Source organism: Indicator indicator, chromosome 2 (genome assembly GCF_027791375.1).
Source record: "Indicator indicator isolate 239-I01 chromosome 2, UM_Iind_1.1, whole genome shotgun sequence".
NCBI lineage: Eukaryota > Metazoa > Chordata > Aves > Piciformes > Indicatoridae > Indicator > Indicator indicator.
Window position 1 is genome coordinate 62257815 of NC_072011.1, and position 26837 is coordinate 62284651.

Genomic DNA, 26837 nt, shown 5'->3' on the forward strand with positions numbered 1-26837 from the left:
TTAACTGCCATTGCAAGATGTCTTGTCTGCTGCTGCAGGACATGGCTTCTCCAAGGCTGACAAGAGCAGAAGCCCTGGGGAGGCTTTGCTGGGGGCTGTGGCTGAGCTGCCGTTCTTGCAGTTAGAGGTATGAGCAGAGAAATAGTTCATCCTGTAAAGCTCTGCTCGGGTCTTACAGCAGCCGAGTTTGCTCAGCAGCAGAAAGAAATCCCTTCGAAAGGCTTTGGTGAAAATGGCGTAGAGGAAGGGGTTTGCGCAGGAGTTGACAGGATAAAATAAAACCAGCAGGATCTTGGAGTTTGTCACTGTGATGAGAGGGACCTTGAAGGCAGCAGATATGGCAAAAAAGGAGATGGGGGCCATGCAGGTGAAATCCGTGAAGATCAGTATTGCCATTCTCTTGGCAACCTTGGTATCTTTATTGGCAGCTACCAGCTCTGGGTTCTGAACAGCTACGTAAATCTTAATGTAGCAAGCACAAATGACCAGGAAGGCGACGACGTTCAGCGCCAAGATCAGCAGTATGTAGGCTTGGGCAAGCCCCGTTTCCACGTCCATGGGCAAGCAAATGCTGACCTTCATGTAGCTGCTGACCCCAAAGAGGGGCAGCACGGCTATGAGGATGGAGAACACCCAGCCCCCCAGCATGATGGGCACGGCGTGCCGCAGGCGCAGCTTGCGGTCCAGCTGCATGGCGTAGGTGATGGTGTGCCACCTCTCCAGGGTGATCACCGTCAGCGTGTAGACGGAGAGCTCGCTCGCAAACACCGTGAAGAAGCCGGCAGCGCTGCAGCCGCCGCCCGTCTGCCAGTCTATGGCGTGGTTGTAGTACTGGCCGCTGCTCTGGGCGTCCACGGCGGCGATCAGCAGCAGGTAAAGGCCCATGCAGAAGTCGGCGAAGGAGAGGTTGCACATGAGGAAGCGAGGGACGGTCAGCTTGTAGTGGCTGGTGATGAGGACGAGGAGCACGGTGAAGTTGCCGGCCAGGGCCAGGATGTTTATGAACCAGATAAGCACCCTGAGGAAGCTGTAGCCCAGGATGTCCTCGCAGGGGTTAAAGGCATCCGGTTCCGGGGTGCAGGTGAGTATTCTAGGCTGGCAGAAGTCGTACTCGAAGTCGAAGGCGGTCAGCTCGCTGTCATAAAAAACGGCTGAGTAGCTGTAAGGGGAGGGCTCCTCCTTTGCTGTGAAGGGGTACAGAGCCTTCTCTTCTGGCCACAGCGATGTGTTGGAAGAGTCATCTCTGGAGCTATTCAAAAACCCAACCCCCCCCACAGAGAGAAGTTACTGTTTGCTAGAAGATCACAGAATCAACCAGGTTGGAAGAGACCTCCAAGATCATGAAGTCCAACTTATCACCTAACCCTAACTAATCAACTAGACCACAGCACTAAGTGCCTCATCCAGGCTGTTCTTAAACACCTCCAGGGAAGTCGACCCCACCCCCTCCCTGGGCAGCCCATTCCAATGGCCAATCTTTCTTTCTGTGAAGAACTTCTTTCTAAGATCAAGCCTAAACTTCTCACTACACAGCTTGAGAAGGTGTTCTCTGGTTCTGTTGCTGGTTGCCTGGGAGAAGAGACCAACCCCCACCTGGCTACAACCTCCCTTCAGGTAGTCGCTCACCTTCTGTTGTAAAATAAAATAGCTAGCAGCTCTTTTAAACCAGTCACTCCCTAGGTGTGTTTCCACAGGCTGTTTATGTGTGCTGAAGCCTTACAGGTGCACCCTTTGTTGGGGTAGCAGCCTTGGGGAGGAGCAGAGGTCACCACAGGAATGTTTCCTCAGAACTTGTGAGTACTGCATCTTGATTGCTTTGCAAGCATTGTTCTCATGCTGCCAGAGGACTGCAGTTCAAACCACAGTAAGACAGAATTACAGAAATGCTCAGGTTGGAAAAGACCCTCAGGATCACCAAGTCCAACCAAGAATCCTACTCTGCAAGGGTCACCCCTAAACCCAAGCACCACATCCCAATGACCTTTAAACACATCCAGGCTTGGTGACTCAACCACCTCCCTGAGCAGCACATTCCAATGCCTGACTACTCTTGATGGGAAAAAATGTTTCCTAAAGTCCAGTCTAAACCTCCCCTGGTGCAGCTTGAGGCTGTTCTCTCTTGTTCTATCACTAGTTACCTGTGAGAAGAGACCAGCACCAATCTCTCCACAATGTCCTTTCAGGTAGTTGTAGAGCCTGGTGAGAGGGCTGGAGCACCTCTTCTATGAAGACAGGCTGAGGGAGCTGGGGTTGTTCAGCCTTGAGAAGTAAAGGCTTCAGGGAGACTTAATAGCAACCTTCCAGTACTGAAAGGGGTCTACAAGAAAGCTGCAGAGGGACTATTTCCAAAGGCCTGCAGTGACAGGACAAGGGGCAATGGTTTGAAATGAGAGAAGAGCAGATTTAGATTGGACTTTAGGAACAAGCTCTGAACCATGAGCGTGGTGGAACTCTTGCACTGATTGCCCAGGGAGGCAGTTGAGGTCCCATCCCTGGAGATATTCAAGGCCAGGCTCAACAAGGCTTTGAGCAACCTGATCCTAGTAGAGGATGCCCCAGCTCACTGCAGGGAGGTTGGACTAGATGACCTTTGGAGGTCCCTTCCAACCCAAACCATTCTAGGATTCTACAATTCTATATATGCTAAGCAATTTTTTCTGGAGCAGGATCTTAACTGGTAAATAAAGCTGAGATGCTTTTCATCTATTCCTGCTGGGCAGATAACTTTCTAACCCTGTTATCCAAAATCTGCCTAATATCTTGTGTTTGCTTGCTTGGCTTAAACTGGAAAAGCAGGGAATATGTTTGCATCTATGAATAAGAAGTGATTTTTCTGAGCCACTATGCAAAGATGCTCCTCAAGAGCAAGGTGACAAGAGAAAAAAGGCACCTGTTGCTTCACAAAAGGCTGAACAAAACCAAATGGGAAGTGTAGGAGGCCTCACCAACCAGCAATCAAGAAGATGTCCAAGGAGGTCAGTATCTCAATTATCAATCACATTTCAGCTGTATTTAGCTGTTGGAATTTTGTGACCATAACCTTGTTTCTTCTAGGCTTTATAATGTTCTGACCCCACAACAGGGCTGATAAGAAGTCCCAAGGTCTCTCATTTAGCTGTAAGAGGGATGAATAGAGGCCAGTTCTTAAACCTCTCCCTTAAATACTGGTTTAGAGCTTGTGTCATCCAGTATTGCCAGTGCAACAGTTTTGATACTAGCCTGCCTCACTGTCCCACTGAACACTGTCAAACAGAACTGTGATGATAAGGAAAGACAGAGCTGTCAGAACGGGTACAGAGGAGGGCCACAAAGAAGATCCAAGGGCTGGAGCACCTCTGTTATGAGGACAAGCTGAAGGAGCTGGGGTTGTTCAGCCTGGAGAAGAGAAGACTCCAGGGGGACCTTAGAACTGCCTTCCAATACCTGAAGGGATCCTACAGGGAGGCTGGAGAGGGACTTTTCATGAGAGTGTCTAGAGGCAGGATAAGGGGGAATGGTTTTAAGCTGAGGGAGAGCAGGGTCAGACTGGAGCTGGGGAAGAAGAAGCTCTTCAGTATGAGAGTCAGGTGACCCTGGGATAGGTTGCCCAGGGAGGCTGTGGATGCCTTCTCCCTGCAGGTGATCAAGGACAGGTTGGATGAAGCCTTGAGCAGCCAAGTCTAGTTGAGAGGTGTCCCTGCCCATGGCAGGTGGTTTGGAGCAGATGATCTCTGAGGTCCTTTTTAACCTGAGAATTGTATGACACAGAAGAGGTAAACCAGTTGTGTAGGGTCACCATGCTTCTAACTCAGGGATTCTATTTCTACCATGGAAAACTGCTGGCATACAGACTTCTAATTATAATTTCTATAGGCAAAAATCATATGAAGAGTAGCAGCTCTTCTCTGAATCACAGACAACTGCAATTATCTCAGGCCATGAAAAGTCTCCTTGTAGGCTATTAGCTTTGTTAACTGTTTAATTGATGGTTTGCAAGTCTGGAATTCAGAACTGAAGCTGGAGTGAGTAAAGCTCAGAAGATTGTATCCTTTTTTAGTTTGCTTTTGAACAAACAAGCAATAATACTGGTTTAATGATAGTAAAATTGCCACTGTGCAACTGAATTGGCAGATGAAAATCACAGCACCAGCAGGAGTGGGAGGCCTGAACTGGCCACTTCCAGCATCTGTTTGCAGACAGGTACTTACAATACTTCATTAGGTGGTTTCCTCATGGTATTTTCACACTCTTTGGAGAAATTGTCAAAAATGGAAAGCAAGGAATTTTGTCTGAAAGAAAGATAGAAAATTGAGTGTCACTTTGGATTTTGGCTAAATTCTCATCTTCTCTGCATGTGATGAGAACTTCACAGACACACAAAGTAAGCTAGAGTGGAACTTCTGTCAGTGTGAACATTCCTGTAGACCTCTGGAAGCAGGGAGAAGGTTTCAAATACTGTACTTCATGGGGAATATAAGTATGGTCTTTCAGCTTGGTTATTCACAGATTGCATTGGATTGGAAGGGACCCTCAAAGGTCATGTTGTCCAACTCCCCCTGCAGTCAGCAAAGACACCTCCAACTAGATCAGGGTGCCCAGAGCTACACTGAGTTTGATCTTGAATGTCCTCATCTGGAGTACTGGCTGGGGCCACCAACACAAGAGAGACATGGGCCTGCTAGAGGGTGTCCAGAGGAAGACCACCAAGATGATCAGGGGTCTGGAGCATTTCTACGAAGACAGAGTGAGGGAGCTGGGGCTGTTCAGCCTGCAGAAGAGAAGGCTCCAGGGAGACCTACATCTGAAGGGGACCCACAGGAAGGCTGGGGAGGGACTGTTTAGAAGGGCTTGTGGTGACAGGACGCAATGGTTTGAAACTGAAGCAGGGGAGATTTAGGTTGGACATCAGGAGGAAGTTCTGCACAATGAGAGTGGTGAAATACTGGAACAGGTTGCCCAGGGATGTGATTGAGGCCCTGTCCCTGGAGATCAGGATCAGCTTTGATGTGTCTCTGGGCAGCCTGCTGTAGTTGGAAGTGTCCCTGGTGAGTGCAGTGGGGTTGGACAAGATGACTTTTGAGGGTCCCTTCCAACCAGATGCAATCTGTGAATGTGTGAAGAGCTTTAAGCAAACTTAGAGCGAAGTTCCTGCTGTCAGATGCTGAGCAGAGGCTGGGATCCATTCCTGTTCTAAAGCAAACAGATCATTTTCCCGGCTTTAGCAGAGATCTGTCGTTTTGTGCAAGGCCTTGCTACACACCACAGCATCCTTCTAAGTCAAAGGATCATCAAAGCTCATTAGCTGAGTGGAGCAGAAGTGGCCTTTTGGAGCTTCTGAAGCAGTGCAGCACAACAATGTGCTATTTGGACTTACTTTTCAGTCCTTAGGTTTCGAAAGGCACAGCAGTGGCTTGGGTAAGTGAGAACAGCTTCCAGAAGATTGCTGAACTTCTCCAGGGGTGGCAGCCTCTTCAAGGAGTAAGATGATGTTGCATTTAAGACTTGAATGGCCTCCAGCCCGTAACTAGGCAGGGACTCCAGTGCTGTTGAGGAAATATCCCTGTGAAATAAGGAGAGCATTCCTCTTTTCATATCACAGAATCAACCAGGTTGGAAGAGACCTCCAAGATCATCAAGTCCAACCCTATCTAATCAACCAGACCATGGCACTAAGTGCCTCATTCAGTCTTCTCTTAAACACCTCCAGGGATGTCAACCCCACCACCTCCCTAGGCAGCCCATTCCCATGGCCAATCTCCTTCTGTGAAGAACTTCTTCTAAGATCAAAATATATCTATCAAAATACAACTGAAGCATTGTAGGGTAACAGTGACTTGGTGTTTCACCAAGTTCTGAATCTGCAAAGCTGCCTCAGCACCTGATGCCCAGCTTCCAAACATGGTCTGTGAAACTACAGAGCAGCAGGGTAAGAACATGCCTGTGGCCCAGGAACCCCAGGGAGGCAAGGAGTTCTCTTTGTCCTGGGGAAGCCAAAACCCACTGCTCCAGGGGCTGTGCCCTGACCTCCCTATTTGCAAGCTGCTGTGCATGGAGTGAGGGATGGCTCTTTAGAATGCCACGGGTTGGAAGGGACCTTTAAATGTCTAGTTTAACCCTCCTGCAGCAAGCAGGAATGTCCACAACTGGATCAGGTTGCTCAGAGCCCCATCAGGCCTCACCTTGAACGTCTTCAGTGATGGGGCTTCAACTACAGCCCTGGGCAGCCTATTCCAGTATTTCACAACTCTGTGGAAAAACATCTTCCTAATGTCCAATCTAAGCCTATCCTGCACTAGCTTAAAACCACTGACCCTTGTTCTAGTGCTACAAGCCTTTATCAAATGTCCCTCCCCAACTTTCTTCCTTCAGGTATGGGAAGGACACTGTAAGGTCTCCCTGTATCCTTCTCTTCTCCAGGCTGAACAGCCCCAACTCTCTCAGCCTGTCTTGATAGGAGAGGTGCTGCAGCCCTCTGATCATTTTAGTGGCTCTCTTCCAGACCTGATCCATCAGATCCATGTCCTTCTTGTGTTGAGGGCCCCAGAGCTGGACACAGCACTGAGGTGAGATCTCACCAGAGCAGAGGGGCAGAATCACCTCTTGGTCTTCTGGCAATGCACCTTTTTATGTAGCCTAGGATGTGATTTAGGCCAGAGAAAGGGAGAGAAAGTAGGTGAATGGGACTCCTCAGCAAGCTAGCAGGTGGGACAGCCTCCTGTCTCTCTGCTTAACTCTGAAAGGCTCTTCTGGGTGTTTTAATGAGATGGTTATTAATTGAAAAAAGAACCCTTACCAGGACAAACTTAAGCAGTTTGGTTTAGAGTAACTTCAGAGGGCTGTTTGTGTGAGGAAAGGCCATCAAGGTAGCTAGGGATTTTCAATGGCAGGTCATTAAACAGGGGGAAAAAGGCTACAAGTGTGAGAGTAGCATTAGTAATGCCATGTACTGTAAGGCACCAAGAAAAGGAACAGAAGGGCAAGTGTGGCTATTTACAGAACCACCCATTGTGTTTTCATGCATGGAGTTACATCCAGTGCAGCCAGGCAGTAAGTACTTGATTAATAAAGCATGAGGATGATAATGATGTGGTTTATTGGGCACAGGCCTCTAGCACGCAATCAGCTACTTTGCTTTTACAACCAAATTCCACAATAATAAACAGTAAAATCATAGTTATCCTACCAGAAGAGCTTAGTTTGAAATGCCAGAATATAAAGCACAAGGGAAGGATCAAGAGCATAAAACACAGATAAAGTAAAGGCCAAAATATCTAAGAGGTGGAGGTCAATGGCAATGCTAGAACTGGCTGATAAGCACTTGGCATGGTGCAAACTGAGCCTTCCACCCTGTACTTTCATAGAATCACAGAGTGGCTTAGTTTCGAAGGGACCTCAGAAATCATCTGCTCCAACCTCCCCACCATGGGCAGTGACCTCTCAACTCAAGGCCTCATCCAGCCGGGCCTTGGACACCCCCAGGGAGGGGACATCCGCAACCACTCTGTACAAAGTACTTCAGAGTCTCACCACCCTTGTACTGAAGAACTTCTTTCTAAGATCTAGTCTTATCCTCCAATCTCTCAGCTTGAAACCATTCCCCCTTGCCCTTTCTCTAGACACCCTCATGAAAAGTCCCTCTCCAGCTCTCTTGTAGGATCCCTTCAGGTATTGGAATGCAGCTCTAAGGTCCCCCCAGAGTCTTCTCTTCTCTAGGCTGAATAACCCAGCTGCCTCAGCCTATCCTCACAGCAGAGGCATATTTCATGGCATCTTGTTGATCTATTTCCATTTTAGAGGCAGAGGGTAAGAGATGAAGCCTTCTTCCAGACTTGGAGCCCGTGTTAGCTGAGATGATGTAGCCTACATGGCACAGCACCTTTCCCATGGGACGCCAAGGAAGCCAGGTGAGGGAGTGCTGAGTACTTACAGGACATCTGGTCCTGTGGCCCCTCTCAGGGCGTCATTGTGTATCCGCCTGAGGTTCTTGTTATCCTTCAGGATTCTGTGGAATCAAACATAACCTTCTTTACATCTGTACTTTAAAATAACCCTTTTGTTTGCTTATTCTCCCCAACTATTTCAATCCTTTCTCCCATCAGAGCTGCTGTTGCAATATCTGACAGTGCTTTTATTCCTTTTGTTCCCTTCACTGATGCCACCAGACCATTATCATCTACACAGATCATTTCAAATATCTTCTAACTTAAACCAGGGCAACCAGCAGTGTAGAGAAACACAACAGAAGTTTTTGCTCAAACCAAAAGGCTAAGTTCCAGAGCATGTGGAAGTGAATTACAACCTATTGATTCATAGAATGGTTTGGGTTGGAAAGGACCTTAAAGATCATCCAGTACCAACCTCCCTGCCATGGGCAGGGACACTGTCCACAAGATCAGGTTGCTCAAGGCCTCATCCAACCTGGCCTTGAAAACCTCCCAGGAGGGGGGGCATCCACAACCTTCCTGGGCAACCTGTTCCAGTGTGTCAGCACCCTCACTGTCAAGAATTTCTTCCTAATCTCCAGTTTAAATCTGCTCTCCTCAAGCCTCAATGCATCCCCTCTCATCCTATCATTACAAGCCCTTGTAAAAAGTCCCTTCCTGTCTTTCACACAGGCCCTTTTCAGATACTGGACTTATCATCTACACTGAAATTCTGATCATTTCCAATTTATTCTAACTTAAACCAGGACAAGCAGTAGCATACAAAAATGCAGCAAGTTTTGCCCAAGCCAAGAGGCTGAGTCCCAGAGCAGGTAAAAGCGAATTACAAACTATTTGTTGTTTCCAGACATAGAATTTAGGTTCCTTGGTCTGGGCTACTGTTTCCAGTTTTCCATTATTGCTGCTAAGTTTAAGAATTTGATGAAAAATGGTGAACTTTTCTCATCAAAAACTAAGGGATGATGTTTCAGGAAAAGCAGGATGTGCTGCAGGGTCAGTAAGTGAGTTGGAGTGAGACTGAAACACACCACTTTCTAATGGGTAGCAGCAAATGCAAAGGCAGAGCCAGTGAAGCTGAAGGAAGATCCTTTAACTGTATTTCAACTATTATTTACTATATTTATTTATCACTATATTACTGTACTATTTATTGTATTTACTGCCTGTGGTTACTGCTCATAAGAAGTACCCAAGAGGGGAAACATACTCACAGCTGATTGAGCTTTGTCCCGTTGAAGGCATGGCTGTGGATATCTTCAAATCCATTTTTATACAGTTTGCTGAGGATGAAAAATAAGGTGAAAAGGATTTGGAAAACATGAGATTATGTCATATACTCCAGGTTTTAGAGCTTAGACTCATGGATTCATAGAATGGTTTGGGTTGGAAGGGACCTTAAAAATCATGTAGTTTCAACCTCCCTGCCATGGGCAGGGACACCTTCCACTAGATCAGATTGCTCAAAGCCTAATCCAACCGGGCTCTGAACATCTCCAGGGAGGGGGGGGGGGGGGGGGGGCGCATCCACAACCTCCCTAGACAATCTTAATGCTGCATTTAATGATTAGAGGGATGAGAGTAAAGGTGGCTATTGCATGACTTACATTAATGCTAAAATTGCAGCTTTAATTCCCTAATCACCTTTCTGTTAGCTGTTGAAGAGGACTTCTGCTTATGCACGGATAGCTCCCCTCTCTGAGGGGCTCACAAGTGTCTGCTTTGGGCTGAGATCCAGAAACAAAAGCCCATAATCCAGGTAAGCTCCTGGCACACAGACAACTTCCTGCAGAAGACATGGATTTGGTGGTGGTCTGGCAAAGTTTGTGTTGGGGGGGGAATCTTCAACCCACCACATGGTTTCAGCCTGTGGAAACAGAAAACTACAAGGGGTAGAGAAGTGTCAGATGAAAAGCAGCTCCAAAGCCTGGAGGGTGGTGCTGGACCACAGATCCTTACAGATTAGAAGGTCCAGAGGAAGCTATGAAGATGATCAGAGGGCTGCAGCACCTCCCCTATGAGGACAGGCTAAGGCAGTTGGGGCTGTTCAGCCTGGAGAAAAGAAGGCTCCAGGGAGACCTTATAGCAGCCTTCCAGTACCTGAAAGAGACCTACTTACCTGAAAGAAAGACAGGAAGGGACTTTTCACAAGTTGGTAGTGATAGGATGAGAGGGAATGAATTGAAGCTTGAGGAGGGAAGATTGAGACTGGAGATCAGAGAAGAATTCTTTATAAGTGAGGGTGGTGAGACATTGGAACAGATTGCCCAGGGAGGTTGTGGATGCCCCAGCCCTGTAGGTGCTCAAGGCCAGGTTGGATGAGGCTTTGAGCAACTTGGTCTAGTGGGAGGTGTCCCTCCCCATGGCAGAGGGGGTTGGAACTAGATGATCTCTAGGTCCCTTCTAACATAAATGAGCCTATGAATCTTCCAGCAGCCAAATACTCAGCTTTATGGAGAGACAGGGATGAGTTGTGCATCATTTAGCAGTCCCTGAGCTATCAGTTCCTCCAAAGTGCTGCTGGCAGTCTTGATTTGTGCTGTGGAAAAGATTGCTGTCCCCTGGGCTCTGCAAGGGCACTTGGTGGTACCCTGAGTTCTTGCCTCCCCATCCTAAAGGCCCTGCTGCAGCTGAAGTCCAGCTTTTTTTCCTTCATTAGGAACCTGTGGGTCTGATTTCACTGAGAAAAATCCATTTGTGATATTAAGTTCATGTTTCCAATATTATTTCAGTATGTTTCAATGTAATTACTTGTGTATGAATAGAAATATGTGAAGGGTGAGTGTTGGGAGGAAGGAACCAGGCTCTGCTCACTGATGTCCAATGATAGGACAAGGGGCAATGGGTACAAGCTGGAGCAGAAGAGGTTCCACATGATCAGAAGGAAAAATTTTTTCACAGTGAAGGTGGCAGAGCCCTGGAGCAGGCTACCCAGAGAGGTTGTGGAGTCTCCTTCTCTGGAGACATTCATAACCTGTGTGGGTGCTGCTGTGTAACCTACTCTAGGTGATCCTGCTTTGGCAGAGAGGTTGCTCTCAATGATTTTTTTGAGGTCCCTTCCAACCCTCCAGCCTCACAGTTAGCTGTAGCAATGAACCCAGAGTTTGCTAAAAAGGAAAGCCTAGGGTATGGAGAGTTAAGAGGAATCAACATAAACTGAGTCAGCAGAAATCAGGGGAGGAACAAGCAGCAGTAATCTGTAGCAATTTCTTCTCTCTTTCTCCTGTTCAGTGAGATCCTGTGCAGCTGATGCTCATCAGCAGTTCCAATCTCGTTTGTCCCTGAAAGCACGATTTCAAGAAACCACATCCCTGAGGGTAGAGGAGAGACTTTGGCTCCAGCACAGCCTTTGGAGGTTAGTTGATGGTATTTTTTTTTTAAACAATACTGCATGGAAGATAAGGATTTGGATTCCTCCTCCTCCTCTTTTCCTTCCTAAGTGAAGTTAGCTTTTGGGTAACCTCCTGCTCTTCAGCTTGAAGGACGCTCTGCTATTTCCTAAAGCCTTTCAAACCGAACTCATGACACAGACGTACGTTTTATGGGGCTTAACTTCAAGACATTTCTAAAGTCAGCCTGCTTACTTCGAAGCAGAGGTGCTGTCCTTGCAGGAGGAACTGCAGCTAGGATCATGTTACTCACAGTGTCAGCGATTCGTTGTTCATCCCCTGGAAAGCATTTTGTGGGATGGTCGTCATACGCAAGTTGTCGCACAGCTCCCTTGGGGAGGGAAGGGGAAAAAGGTGGTTTTGTCAGGGACCCAGGGACAAGAGAGAGAAGACTCAGGGCTGGGTTAGCTTGGGTCTCTACTTACAAAATAAAATGAGCTTCTAATGAGAATATCTGTGTCAGGTCTGGAAATTGTCTTATCCCAGTGTTACAGATGCTCCTAGGGAAAAGCAGAATTCCTTTTTACAGGAGAAAAAGTTAGCAGAGAGGAGACACGAAAAGAGGGCAGCTCTGCAGGTATAATTTTAACAAGTCATTAAAAAGATGAGTGACAGATATGAATCCTGCAATGGCTTACGTTGGAAAGGAACCTCAGAGATCATCTACTCCAACCTCCAAGCTACAGGCAGGGATGCCTCCTCAAGGCCACCTCAAGGCCTTATCCAGCCTGGCCTTGAACACCTCAAGGGAGGAGGCATCCATGACCTCCCTGGGCAATTTATTCCAGAGTCTCAGTACCCTCATACTGAAGAACTTCTTCCTAAGATCCAGTCTAACCTTGCTTTCCCAGCTCAAACCTGTTCCCCCTTGTCCTGTCTCTAGACAGACTCATGACAAGTCCCTCTGCAGCCTTCCTGTAGGATCCCTTCAGCTATTGGAAGGCAGCTCTAAGGTCCCCTCAGAGTCTTCTCTTCTCCAGGCTAAACAACCCCAGCTCCCTCAGCCAGTCCTCATAGTAGAGGTGCTCCAGCTCTTGGCCCTGTGGCCTTCCTCTGGACTCAATCCAACAGTTCTGTGTCCTTCTTGTGATGGGGACACCAGAACTGGAGGCAGGATTGGAGGGGGAGTCTCAGCAGAGCAGAGTCAAGGGGCAGAATCCCTCTCTTGCCCTGCTGCCCACACACCTCTGGCTGCAGCCCAGCACACAGCTGCCTGCTGGGCTGCGTGAGGGCACCTCTTGGCTCCTGGGGAGCTTCTCAGCAACCAACAACCCCAAATCTTTTTATTCAGGGTTACTCTCAACTTACTCTGCACCCAACCTGGATTTATGCCGGGGGTTGCCCCAAATATAATAATTTTTAATTAGGCTCCAATTATGTTTGTAAAACTTATAAAAAGTTAACTTTTGTAGCATCTTCAAGCAGCATTCTGGAGAAGCAATATTCATTGTCTCTTCATTAAGCATAAAAAAAGAGATTGTAGTTGCCCTTTTTGCCCAGCCTCTTGTCAATCTGAAAGCTTTATCCTAGCAATAAGCACTTAGCAGAACTGATTTGCAGACTTTTGTCCATTACTGCCCTGCCTTGGTTACTTTATTTTCTTGCCTGTTGAAAGCTGCTGCTGTCAGTTAGCTGCACATGAAAGCCATTGTAAATGATGCACATACTTCTGGTGTACTGGAATCACAGAATCACAGGGACATTCAGGTTGGAAAAGACCCTCAGGATCACCAAGTCTAACCAATAACCCTACTCTACAAGGTTCACCCCTAAACCACATCCCCAAGCACCACATCCAAACCACCTTTAAACACACCCAGGCTTGGTGACTCCACCACCTCCCTGGGCAGCACATTCCAATGCCTGACCTCTCTTGATGGGAAAAGCTTGTTCCTAATGGCCAGTCTAAACCTACCCAGTGATAGCTTGAAGCCATTCCCTCTTGTTCTATCACTAATTACCTGTGAGAAGAGACCAGCACCAACCTCTCCACAAGGTCCTTTCAGGTAGCTGTAGACAGCAATGAGGTCTCCCCTCAGCCTCCTCTGTTCCAAACTAACCATCCCCAGCTCCTTCAGTTGCTCTTCATCAGATTCGTTCTCCAGGCCCTTCCCCAGCTTCCTTGCCCTCCTCTGCACTCACTCCAGCACCTCCCCATCTCTCCTCTATTGAGGTGCCCAAAACTGAACACAATACTTGAGGTGTGGCCTCACCAGAGCTGAGCACAAGGGGCCAATCACCTCCCTGCTCCTGCTGGACACAGCATTTCTAAGCATTTAGAAGTGACATAACTCAACTGGGGTGTAATAGATGTGCTTTAAAATGTTGTACCCCTTCTCCAGCACTCTTATTTCCCAGGAAAATCATCTCTCTGGTAGTTTGGTTTTTGGTTTGTTCTCAGGTAGTTCTAGACAGCAATGAGGTCTTCCCTCAGCCTCCTCTTTTCCAAGCCAAACAGCCTCAGTTCCTTCAGTCGCTCTTCATAAAATCTATTCTCCAAAATGCATGAGAAACTTCTGGTTTCATTCTACTCCATTCTGTAATTTCTCTACTCTTTCAGAGAAAAAAAAAAAAAGGCAAATAGAAAAGAGGGAAAACTCTGTCTTACAGGTATTTTAGCCTTGGAAGGTTTCTGAATGCTCCATTCTCGATGTGCAACAGATTTTTTGTATTCAGGATTAATCTGTAAGGAGGAAAAAAAATGTTATTCTTTTTTCACAAAAGTATTCTAATTGTCATGCATTTGGGAGGGTCACAAGAATTCTGCTTGTGATTGGCCTTGTCAGGAGACTGTCAAGTGCAGAATATGGCAGCAGGCTTTGCTACAGGTATACCCCCAGTGCATTCTGCAGCACTACTGCAAATAAAATTGAGCTGTCATTGTTAGGAGGCTGAAAAAGGATTAACAGCTCTTGAATCCTCCTGGTTCACTGAGCTGAGATGATCTGTTATGGATATCCTGCTCATTTTGCTGTCACCTGCCAGTTCTTTTGGGTATAAGTGTTCTGGGTTTGTGGTGTGCCTAACACAGTGAGCTGCTGCTTTGCCTCAGGGGCTCAGAGGCACATGCATGCTGCCATCACGATGACTGTGCCTCCAACAGATGATCTTGGAGCAAGGAGCCTGAGCTTTGAGCACCTGTGTGCATGCCTTGTCCTTGCCCCACAGTGAGATCCCTGTGTATCATCCCTTATAGATTCATAGAATGGTTTGGGTTGGAAGGGACATTGAAGATCATCTAGTTCCAACCCCCCTGCCATGGCAGGGATGCTTTTCACTAACCCAGGTTGCTCAAAACCTCATCCCACCCAGCCTTGAACACCTCCAGGGAGGGGGCATCCACAACCTCCCTGGGCACAACCTGTTCCAGTGTCTCACCACAAAGCATTCTTCCTCATCTCCAGTCTAAACTGCCCTTCTCAAGCTTCAATCCATTCCTTCTCATCCTATCACTAAAAACTCTTGTAAAAATCCCTTCCCAGTTTTCTTGTAGCCTGCTTTCAGGTACTGGAAGGCTGCTCTGAGGTTTCCCCAGAGCCTTCTTTTCTCCAGGCTGAACAGTCTCAACTCTCTCAGCCTGTCCCCATAGGGGAGGTTCTCCAGCCCTCTGATCATCTTGGTGGCCTTTTCTGGACCCTCTCCAACAGCTCCATGTCCCTCTTATGCTGGGGGCACCAGAATTGGATGCAGTACTGCAGGTGGGGGTCTCAAAGAGCATTGTTCCCATTTTATTACTGTTGCTCTGCCTAGCCAGGAAAGGCAATTCCTCAGATGGTTTAATGTCTTAGAGTACCATGGACTTCCTTAGAGGGGGTAGATTCAGATGGGATGTTAGGAAGAAGTTCTTCCCCCTGAAGATGGTGAGACACTGGAACAGGTTGCCCAGGGAGGTGGTAGAAGCCTCATCCCTGGAGGTTTTTAAGGCCAGGCTGGATGTGGCTCTGAGCAACCTGAACTAGTGTGAGGTGTCCCTGCCCATGGAGGGGGTTGGAACTGGATGATCCTTGAGGTCCCTTCCAACCCTGACAATTCTACAATTCTTTGAAGGTAAATGCATTGGGTCAACCCTTTTAGTCCTTCCCTAAACCCACCACTGATTGTTGTGGAAGTTGGATTCAGCCAGAGTTGGATAAATGTGCATCTCTGGCTTATGTGAGTAACTGGCTTCAATGGAGTTCAAGGAGCAAAAAAGAAGAGATGGATTTGTCCTCACTCAGTTGCACCATTTTTAAGCCACTGGCTGATCATGCTATGTGGGGGGAAAAAAAAAAAAAAAAAGCAGAAATGAGATACTGAACCAGATTTATAGTTTCCAATTTCACTAAGTATTTCAGAACATTCTCCTATTCATTGCTTTTAACTTGCCTCTCTCAGATGCCTGTGCAGGTCAAGTTTAAAATCAGTACATGTTCTGTTTGAGTAATATTTTAGCACTCAGAGGAAGTGCTCTGCATACTAAACAGCTGTATTTAAATCCTCATCTTCAAAAAGGAAAATTTTTCCTCATCTGTTGTCATCTCAAATGATTTCCCTGCTTAGAAAACTCGACAGTGCTGGCAGAAATAGACAGAGCTCTGCTCCTGCCACTGAGCTCACTAAAAGCAGTGGGACTTTAGGCATGGATCACAGAATCACAGAAACATTCAGGTTGGAAAGGACCCTCAGGATCACCAAGTCCAATCCATAACCCTACTCTACAAAGTTCACCCCTAAACCAGATCCCCAAGACCACATCCAAACCACCTTTAAGCACATCCAGGTTGGGGACTCAACCACCTGCCTGTCCAGCACATTCCAATGCCTGACCACTCTCGATGGGAAATTTTTTTTCCTACTGTCCAGTCTCAACCTCCTCTGGTGCAGCTTGAGGCCATTCCCTCTTTTCTATCACTAATTACCTGTGAGGAGAGACCAGCACCAACCTCTCCCCAGTGTCCTTTCAGGTAGTTGTGGAGAGGATGTCTTTGTATGATTTCAACCTCCAAGGCTAGACCTTAAAGAGGGCTCCCTGTTTGACATGGCACTTTGTTTCTCATCACAGATCTAGTCCAAAGCCAACTGAAGTAAAAGAGGAAGATGTGGTCCAGGAATACTTCTCCTCAGAGTGTTTCCTCCTTGGTGACTCTGAACGGATGCTTACATTTCAGACAGAGTGGGGAGGCTGTCAAATGCGCTCACTTCTATCCTCTCCAGGGAATCGCTCTGCGAGATCTCACTGCAATGAAACAGGTAGGCACAAAGACATGAACAAGAAAGACACCAGAAATCAGCTTTCCAATTTGCATTTTCTTCTTTTCACACAATCATGGAATGATAGGGGTTGGAAGGCACCTCTGGAGAGCATAGAGTCCAACCCCCCCACCAGAGCAGGGTCATCTAGCACTTGACACAAGAGCTGGAGAACCTCCAGGACAGGCTGAGGTAGCTGGGGTTGTTCAGCCTGGAGAAGAGAAGGCTCTGGGGGGGACCTTAGAGCTGCCTTTCAATACCTGAAGGGATCCTGCAAGAATGCTGGAGAAGGACTTTTCATAACTGTCTAGAGACAAGACAAGGGGGAATGGTTTTAAGTTGAGTAGTGTTAGCCTGGATCTTGGGAAGAAGTTCTTCAGTACAAGGATGGTGAGACTCTGGAATAGTTTGCCCAGAGTGGTTGTGGATGCTTCCTCCCTGGAGGTGTTTAAGGCCAGATTGGATGAGGCCTTAGACAACCAAGTCTAGTTGGGAGGCATCCCTGCCCTTGGCAGGGGGGTTGGAGTAGATGATCTCTGAGGTCCCTTCCAACCTAAGCCATTCTAGGATTGTATCTAGTATCTTTGCACTTATCTAAGCAGAAAGAACCTCACACCTGGGAGCCTTTTGCTCCTATTGTTAGTCCTGCTTCACTCAGCTGGACTATTTGTTTGCATGTGTGATGTTGTAGATAATGTTCACAGTGCTTTGTATACTAAGTCAAGAATCATAGATTCACAGATTGCATTGGGTTGGAAGGGACCCTCAAAGGTCATCTTGTCCAACCCCACTGCACTCAGCAGGGACACCTCCAACTAGATCAGGCTGCACAGGGACACACCAAGTTTGATTTTGCATGTCTCCATGCATGAGGCCTCAACCACATCCCTGGGCAACCTGTTCCAGTATTTCACCACTCTCATTGTGCAGAACTTCCTCCTGATGGCCAACCTAAATCTCCCCTGCTCCAGTTTCAGACCATTGCCCCTCGTCCTATCACTCCAAGCCCTTCTAAATATTCCCTCCCCAGCCTTCCTGTAGGTCCCCTTCAGATATTGAAACATAGCTCTGAGGTCTCCCTGGAGCCTTTTCTCCAGGCTGAAGAGTCCAAATTCTTTCAGTCTGGTGCAATTTGAGGCCATTTCCTCTTGTTCTATCACTTGATACTAGGGAGAAGAGACAGATACCCAGCTCACTGCAACCTCTTTTTAGGTAGTTGTGGAAAGCAATGACCTCTCCCCTCAGTTTACTCCAGATTAAACAATCCCAGTTTCCTCAACTGCTCCTCACAAGCCTTGATCTCTGGACCCTTCATCAGCTGTATTGCCTTTCTCTACAAATCTGGACATGCTCCAGATTCCTCCTGTCTGCAACTGACTTAGCATTTCCATATGCTGGAGTGACTTGTGGCAGTGAGAATAATTGATCATCTGATTTGCAGACGGTGATGAGTTGCACAAGTAGAGGATTTAGAGATTGATCATTTGAAAGTGTGCATTTTTCAAAGTAACTCTAAACTTCAAGACAATTATGAAGCATTCTATATATTTACTTCAGACATGCATTGATTTTACACTTTTAATGTGGAGAGATACATTAAAAGGACACAAAGCAAGGAATTAAATTCTCTTGGTGGAAGGGAAAATGTCAATGAACAGAAGCTTCTCTGTGAATAATTGCAGGTACATACAGTGTGGGAAAGTTTAGCCTCAAGTCACACAGGTAGGAGAAATTGTGAGATTGAAGTTGGGCTCCCATCTGAAAATGGTGAAGTTCTCATTAATTATCAAGGTGCACCACTGGATTGTACTATGGTACTTTATTGCAGTGGAATAGATGCAGCAGAATTCAGCTTATTTTCTGCTTTCCAGAGCTACAGGAACACTGAGGTTTATGATTCAGCCACCACTGTTTAACCAATGAGCACTAAAAGCTAAAGTAGTCCTGTTAAATCTATCCAGACATTTGCATTATCCTCATCTTCCAAGTCTTACCCTTCAAGAATGCACCACAAGGGGGGTTTCCTACCCCCCTAAATAAATTAGCTAACCACTAATAAATATTTTAGGATCTGATGCACTAAGTGCTTCTCATAGGTGAAGAGAGGTAAAAGAAGTGGACCTTAAAAAGAAAGTGGCATAGTTTGTGTTAGGTTCTGAGGGAGGCCATTCTCCTGTTCTGCATTGCACTAGAGTGTCATCAACTGTCTTTTAGAGCCCAGTCAATGCAGATAAATTTAGAAGTAATCAATAATGGAGACCTCAGCCTGCTATCTTTCAGCTGGAACAACAGCAACAACAAGGGCAGAAGTGGGCAGATGAGCCTTGTGGTCTGAATCTGACAGAAATCAGGTTACAGAGCCAAGGGAGGGGAAGCAACACAGACCTCAGAGTACAAAATTACAGTACTTGCAAATTGAAAGATCCAAGAAGAGGTTCAGTCCTACTTATCCCCACTGCCAATTTCATCTCCTGGTACAAAATGCCAAAGACCTATCTTACTTGGCTACTAGATAAATGTCTGATGACAGAATGCCTAGCTACCATGGGAGTGAGAACGTTTTATGATAGAAATCTATCTCCCCTGCCAATCAAAGGCATCTATTATAGCTGCATTTCAGTGTCTGAAGGGGACCTACAGAAGGCTGTGGAGGGGCCGTGGTGATAGGGTGAGGAACAATGGTTTGAAGCTGGAGCAGGGGAGATGTAGGCTGGACATCAGGAGGAAGTTCTTTACAATGAGAGTGGTGAAATACTGGGACAGGCTGCCCAGGGATGTGGTAGAGGCCCTGTCCCTGCAGACATTCAACATCAACCCTGGGCAGCCTGATCTAGCTGGAGGTGTCCCTGCTGAGTGCAGTGGGGTTGGACAAGATGATCTTTGAGGGTTCCTTCCAACCCAAAGCAATCTGTGAATCATCAGCTGTATTCAGTTCTCTCCAATATGATTAATATTTCATTTTATGATGTTAACTGTTGCAAATCATACCTTTTGGAAGAATCTTTTATATACTGTCTTCAAGAAAAGAAATGCTGTGTTATTGTTCCTCACTGTCAGTTTGGTTGTTTTTTTTTTTTTTTTCCCTAATAGTATGTTTTAGCAACACATCTTCAACTTAATGTAAAAAGATATTATTTCATATTTCAGATGGAGGTTTACCATGGAGGTTTATGACAGAATTTGAAGCAAGAAGTTCATAGATTTATAGAATGATTTGGGTTGGAAGGGACCTTGAAGATCACCTACTTCCAACCCCCCTGCCATGGGAAGGGACACCTTCCACTAGACCAGGGTTACACAAGGCCTCATCCAACCTGACTTTAAACATCTCCAGGGAGGGGACATCCACAACCACCCTGGGCAGCCTGTTCCAGTGTCTCACCACCCTCACTTGTAAAGAATTCTTCCTAATCTCCAGTCTCAATCTTCCCTCCTGAAGCTTCAATTCATTCCCTCTCATTCTATCACTACAAACCCCTGTGAAAAGTCCCTTCCTGTCTTTCTGGTAGGTCTCTTTTAGGTTCTGAAAGGCTGCTATAAGGTCTCCCTGCAGCCTTCTCTTCTCCAGTCTCAACAATCCCAACTCTCCCAGCCTGTCCCCATCGGGAAGGTTCTCCAGCACTCTGATCATCCTTGTGGCCTCCTCTGGACCTACTCCAGCAGATCCATGTCCCTCTTATGCTGGGGGCACCAGAAGTGTGGTCCAGGTGGGGTTTCACCAGAGGAGAGGGGAAGAATCCTCTCCCTCATCCTGCTGGCCACGCTGCTTCTGATGCAGCCCAGGGTCCAGGCTGCCATTGCACATTGTCAGCTCATGTTCAGTTTTCCATTACATTAAGGACATTTCCTGAAGTTAAGGAGAAGCCTAAGGAAAACGTTGTCAACTTACATGATGAAAGCATCTCTAAGTCCTTCAAAGGCGTGTGATGGGATTACTTTCACAGGGAGACGAGTAAACAACCTGAAAAATGAAGGAGGACAGGATTGTAAGGCATGGGGATTCCTTCTGTACACACCAGGAGAAAACCACCAAAGCACAGCACCACTTCATTGCACCTGCAGTTCTCTGTCAGCCTGTGGCCTGATCCATGTCCCACTGATCTCAGTTAAACAGAATTCAAAGGATATTGGGTCAGTTCCTCAGCAGCATCCCTTTGATGCTAATCACTGTCAAATCATTAGTCACCAGTACCTATGAAGTAAATGAATAGCCTGATGGAAGTGGGCTGCTACACTTTTAAAGATATTTTTAAGCATCAGTGTGGTTAGTTAATTAAGAGCCAGTGTGGATGTCCCTTTTTCAGTATGTCAGTTACGCTGCCTGAGAAGGTCAGGATGTGGGAGACAGATTTGCATTTCTCCTCTGCATTTGAGTCACAGTGCTTTTACTAGCCAATTTATCTAGCCATGACCACACTCTCCCTGATAATGGCCATAGGAAAATATTTAGCATACTTGAAGACCTTATCTTTGTGCAAACATTTTGCTTTGTAATTACAAATACCTAGTCAGAGACCTTTGTTTTCCCTCCTTAAAAACCCCTCAGTCCTCAGGGCTTTTTTTGGCTGAAAGGTTTCTATGCTACTCATTTCATTTGCTTGCTTTGTTGTTACAATCCTCTATATCAAAGAGTGGCTTGGCTTGGAAGGGACCTCAGAGATCATCTACTCCATGGGCAGGGATGCCTCTCAATTAGACTCAGCTTCTCAGGGCTTAATCCAAAACCTAAAAATGTACTCAATTAAAAATGCTTATAAATATGTATTTTTTTTTATATCTACATGGATCATGCCCACACAATATAAATGGCAGGCTGTCAGACATCTGTATGTCTGGGGGTTACAAATCCAGATGTACTAATGAGCCTGACAGTCACTTCCTAGCTATGGTTCAAACTGTTGGATCTAGGACATACCAAAGAACGGTAGGGGTTGGAGGGACCTCTGAAGATCATCCAGTCCAACCTCCTGCTAGAGCAGGGTCACCTAGCATAAATCACACAGGAAACACCTCCAGGTGGGTCTGCAATGCCTCCAGAGATGGAGACTTCACAACCTCTCTGGGGAGCCTGCTCCAGTGCTCTGCCACCCTCAAAGTGAAGAATTTTCTCCTTGTGTTTATGTAGAACCTCCAGTTAAATCATTTATTTCCTTTGCATCTTGACTGCCTTGTCTGTAAATTAGGAACAACGATGGTTCCCTACCTAATAGGGATGTTTTAAGGATATATATATATGTGGTTTTGACACCACAGTGAATGGGTCATGCCTGTTTCTAGATGGCTGCTGGTGTGTTTTGTTGTGTGTGAGGTTGGCTGAAACCAGAAATGAAACTAAGTCATGTGTCTTGAGAAATGTCCCTGAGGGGACAAAAGGGTAGAGGTAACCAGACAATTGTTTTGGTTGGATAAGATCTCTAAGATCATCGAGTCCAACCATTGACCTGACACCATCATGGCCATTAAACCATAGAATTGTTTTGGTTGGAAAAGATCTCTAAGATCACAGAGTCCACCCTCAACCAACCCAACACCACCATGGCCATTAAACCCTGTGTCAGAGTGCCATGGCCATACATTTCTTGAACACCTCCAGAGATGGTGACTCCACCACCTCCCAGGGCAGCCTGTTCCAATGCCTGACCAAACCATGTCCCAGATTTTTTGAACACCACCAGGGATGGTGATGCCACCTTAGAGAGTAAGTTAAATACTCCAACCCAAAAGTAAAACAGCTTCAGGAAGAAGTAGAACCTGAGAAATTGTTGGTCTGTAACCCTGGAAGTAGGAACCTCTGCATAACTGTACCACCAGCTGGGGCTGCTTACAAAATAAAGCATAACTTTGGGGGGAAATACTATGATTTACAAAAGAAATCTGAGTACATCTTAAAGTGCAAAGATTAAAACAGGTCTTGGCTTTCACTTACATCAAAAGCTTCATCCCAACAAGCTCCTACCACTCTGAGATGTGACAATTAACGTGTGGTGGTTGTAACATGTGGCTCAGTGACCCTGCTGCCTGAAGAAAGCCTTTGGCAGTGGTGCTCCAAGTTTCCAGCCACCTCAGCTAAGCCATTAAATTTAAGTGGGACAAGCCAGCATCTTAATAGCTACTGTAGTTAAATTGCATGACAGCACTTAATCCATTCTGCTTTTCAACTTCATTGGGTTTGGGTTTTTAACTCTCCTGAGTTCACCATGATAGCTGGAACTGTGAACTCATCTGCACTGACATTACCTTGTCTCATTAAGAACCTCCCAGAACAGCAAGAGCCAAGGAATAAAGGCAATTCATAACAAGCCTTCTTTCTTAAGCCTTGAAATACTGGTGTGGTGTGCACAGACAGGTCCACATCAATAAAGACAGTTTAGATCCACCAAAAAGCTGAATGTTCCCATCCCTATTTTTATCCACTTTACCTTTGTGCTTTGTACCTCAAACCTTGCATTTAGCTGTCTCCTTCTTTGGTCACCTTTTGAAGATCCTTTAGCTTGCTAAGTACAAGCCAGATTCATAGAATGGTTTAGGTTGGGAGGGACCTTAAAGATCATTTGGTTCCAACCCCTTGCAATGGGCAGGGACATGCATAAGCATTTAGGTTAACAGGGTTTTGAGCTGCTTGTTGCAAGCTTAATTCTTCCCAAAGTGCAGAGTAAAGTGAGGCCTTATCTCAAGTTGCAGTCTCTGCTATTGAACACTGCTGATGTCTTTGACAGCACACCACAAACTCAAGCAGCTACTGGCAGGAATGAAGTGCTGATTTCTCAGATTGTGAAACTCAGACGTGACTCCAAGCTATTCATCTCTCCCCAGAGCAGTGGCAGAATCCCCTCTCTCCATCTGCTGGCCAGGCTGCCATTGGCCTTCTGGGCTGCAAGTGCCCATTGCTGGTTCCTGTCCAGCTTCTCATGCACCAGCACCCCCAAACCCTTTTCTGCAGGGCTGCTCTCAATCTCATCATCCCCCAGCCTGTATTGATTTTGAAAACTGTCCCTTCTGAGACTAAGAGGATGCATAGCTACTGTAGCTAAAATGGCACAATAAAGGTGTCTGCATAATGGGAGTTTCTATAATGTTTGTCTAATGTCCAAATTAAAACCAGGAGCCTGAGAAAAATGTGGTCAATTCAAGACTGTATAGAACACATCCTTCTGCAACCTGTCGAAATTCTAATCATTCTGAAAACTGTTTCAGCAATAATATGACATGGCAAGAATAACTTAGTAAAGAAAAATGGCTGAGATTTCCCTACAGGATACACACTTGGGATATAACAAAGTACTGAAAACACATTTGGAAATGCAGCTCGTTTCAGCAACAGGGTTTAAATTACTTGGCTGTAGCTGGATTTACATATTGCTGTTTATTTTCTTCACTTCTAGTAACAAGGACTTCTCTGAGGCCTGATTTCTGTATTCTTGTGGCACCAACAGAAGGAACTGTGTTGGAACAACCTGGGACAGCATTTCCCACCCCTACCCTCAAATTATTATTGCAAGCACTATACTGCAGTTTATCTGGTGCACACAGGTACAGATGTGACTATGGGGGGGGAAATGTCTCTTGCTTTGTCTTATACAGGGGAGAAGAGAGCTCAAAAGATCAGTAGATTATGGAAAGAGGAGGAGTCAATACTAACAAAGCTGACAAAGCTGTATGAGTAGGGGAGAGGGGGCAGAGAAGGGGAGACAACAGCTAAGCAGGGAAGAAGACACTAGCATGAAAATCAAAGAGGTGAAAGCAAAGTAAAACAAGTTCAGTAAGAATTAAAACAAAGCAAGAATACATATAGCCCTATAAGGTTAGTGACCATGTTCATCAGTACAGCTTTGTACTTGTATACTTTCTATTAAAAAATGAAACAGGCACACAAAAACTATCAAAAAGCCCTCTCCCCCCAGTTAAATAGAAATGGAAATTTATTAGAATAGTTTCAGATTGTAGATCAGGTTGGATGTGGCCTGAAAGTAGAAGGAGCTGGGCATGTGAAACACTAGAACAGGTTCCCCAGGGAGGTGGTTGGGGCCCCATCCCTGGAGACATTCAAAGTGAGGCTCAACAGGGCTCTAGGCAGCCTGATCTAGTTGAGGATGTCCCTGCTGACTGCAGAGGGATTGGACTAGATGACCTTCAGAAGTCCTTTCCGACCCAGACCATTCTATGATTCTATGTCTGCAAATGCAGGCTGAAAGATGTGGATGATTTTTTCCTGCCCATCTAAGTATAATTGTTTTCTCTGTAGGAGTATTGACCAGAATTTTGGTTGAATTCTGACTGTAAAATTGGTTTCTACAGCCAGCCTAATCGGTAGACTTTGTGTACAGTCATAAAAGATTATTATATTAAAGGCTGAAGGGAAGAATTCTTCTCTTGCTTTTGCCCATCATCTAGCCCTGTTGATCTAAGTGAAGCATAACTGCCAACAGCCATAAGACCATTTTCTCTCCTAACCTGATCACTGAAGTTGGGATGTCCTTTTTTCTTCAGATGATAGATGGAAAATGGGAAAATAAAAGAGTATGCCAAAAAAAAGAAAAAACCCAAACCCCAACACATAAGTAGAATTTTTCATAACCTCTCTGGGCTGTGATGTGCATTATCCTGATAAACATGCTAAATCCATTTTGAAAATTAACCTCCCCACTTGTTTCTGTTGCTATAGGGATCCTTGATGTGACTGATCCACCCCTGCTCTGTGTGCAATATGAAGATCAAGGAAGAAATGTGCTTCCTGCAATAACTATGGAGAGTCTCTTCAACATTCACAATCTCTGCTTTCTCTGATGCTCAGGTAGTTATTAGGGGAAAGGGGAAGAAATATTACTTTCTATAAGCTGGCTTTGGAAAAATTATTCAGATGGCTCTAGATTAACAGGAATTGGTATTTCTGGCTCCTATCAATTCTTCAGTCCTGGACAAAGGAAGAGGAGATGAGGGGATAGTATCATCCCTGGGGAATTTCAAGAGCACATGAAATTTACAAACAAATCAGATGAAAATGGAAAACACAGGCTTTGTTCCCAAAGGGGGCATAATAAGGCTCAATTTGTGTGCAGATAACCAAAGGATCCTCAAAACAGCAACTGTGCTATCTGTTGGGTTGTGTAATCCCTTATTTTGACGCCACAAGTGTTTAGATCAGTGCTGTAACTGACCCCATAAACATCACAACCCTGGAATACCTTCTTATATAAAACATTTTGGTCTCGTCTGCTAGATCACGAGCTTAGAATATGATGTGGGGTGTAAAGGAATGCCTATGATTCCCTGTTGTTACAATTTAACCTTAATTCCAAGAGGAGTACTAGGCAAAAAGATTTGATGGAACAGCCCATAGAGATCCAAACAGCAGCCCATAGAGATCCAAACAGCTGTCAAAACTCACACCTGCTTTTTTTTTTTTTTTTCATTACCGAAGGGTGGACAAAGGGAAGATTAGCTCCTAAATTGTCAATGAATTGGACCTCCAGAAGAAACAGCGAGCACTGGTAAAGGGATTTTGCTGCTTTAATATAGGGCTCATTAAACGGCAGGAGCTTTGGTGAAGAGGGTCAGAGTCAATCGGGTTTGTGGAAGAGAAAACAAACCAACCAACCAAGGAACCCCCAGAAGATTGAAGACCAAATATCAACGTTTTCATCAGGTTTTCCTAAAGTTATCCACGCCACTACTTGGGAATAGGAAAAGCATCTTTTTGCTTCCTGCCCGCAGCGGGAACGTACAGAAAGTTGAGACCTGTCCCACTACAGGCTACTGACTTGGGAACAAGAAAAGCATCTTTTTGCCTCCTGCCCGCAGCGGGAGCGTACAGAAAGTTGAGACCTGTCCGTGAGGCTGGTGGCATGTGGCATGTGCTTTTGGAAGCCGAGAAAACGTCCCGAGAGGATGCGCATCTTCCTAGCGGGGGTAAAAAACAAACCCTTTGCTTCCCGTTCCTTGCCAGGGTTTCCCTTCGCAGGCAGCGCACGGCACACCCGGCTAGCGCTTCAGCCCCGAGCACACCATCGAACCTGCGCAACTCCCGACGGCGCTTCCCACGGCACGGGAAAGGCAGCAACACCCCCTCCCGACCCGCTCCCCGTCGGAGCGGCCGAGGCGCGAACGGCCCGGCCGGTGCCGTCTCCCCCGCGGTACTTACGCGCGGGCGGGCGCGGGCAGCGGCCCCTGGGGCGGCGAGAGGCAGCGCAGGGCGGCCTGGCTGCAGGCGCAGCGCGGCGGGCAGCGGCCGCCCGACGCGGGCAACGGAGGCGGCAGCAGCAGGAGCAGCAGCAGGGGCAGCAATGCGGGCACCATGGCCGCG

At 46.3% G+C, this 26837-nt stretch overlaps 1 protein-coding gene across 1 annotated transcript; it reads right to left on the reverse strand.

Annotated features, from left to right (window-relative positions):
• On the reverse strand, positions 1 to 26830 carry LHCGR (luteinizing hormone/choriogonadotropin receptor). The gene is made up of 11 exons (XM_054394865.1): positions 26676 to 26830; positions 20427 to 20498; positions 16449 to 16523; positions 13917 to 13991; positions 11734 to 11808; positions 11562 to 11639; positions 9134 to 9202; positions 7907 to 7981; positions 5354 to 5539; positions 4188 to 4268; positions 1 to 1243 (listed from the first exon to the last, which is right to left on the reverse strand). The coding sequence occupies exons 1-11, from the start codon at positions 26828 to 26830 to the stop codon at positions 1 to 3; spliced, it is 2184 nt and encodes a 727-aa protein (XP_054250840.1).
• Positions 26831 to 26837: the final 7 nt, after the last annotated feature.

What these genes read in the sequence shown, in the direction of transcription:
- LHCGR (XM_054394865.1), bottom strand. Translation starts at nt 26,830, where the DNA reads ATGGTGCCCGCATTGCTGCCCCTGCTGCTGCTCCTGCTGCTGCCGCCT. An exon ending in CTTCCAAGGCTAAAATACCT is followed by an intron (nt 11,809 to 13,916) that starts GTAAGACAGAGT and finishes GCTTTTCCCTAG; the next exon opens with GAGCATCTGTAACACTGGGA. An exon ending in AACAACGAATCGCTGACACT is followed by an intron (nt 9,203 to 11,561) that starts GTGAGTAACATG and finishes TTTCATCCTCAG; the next exon opens with CAAACTGTATAAAAATGGAT.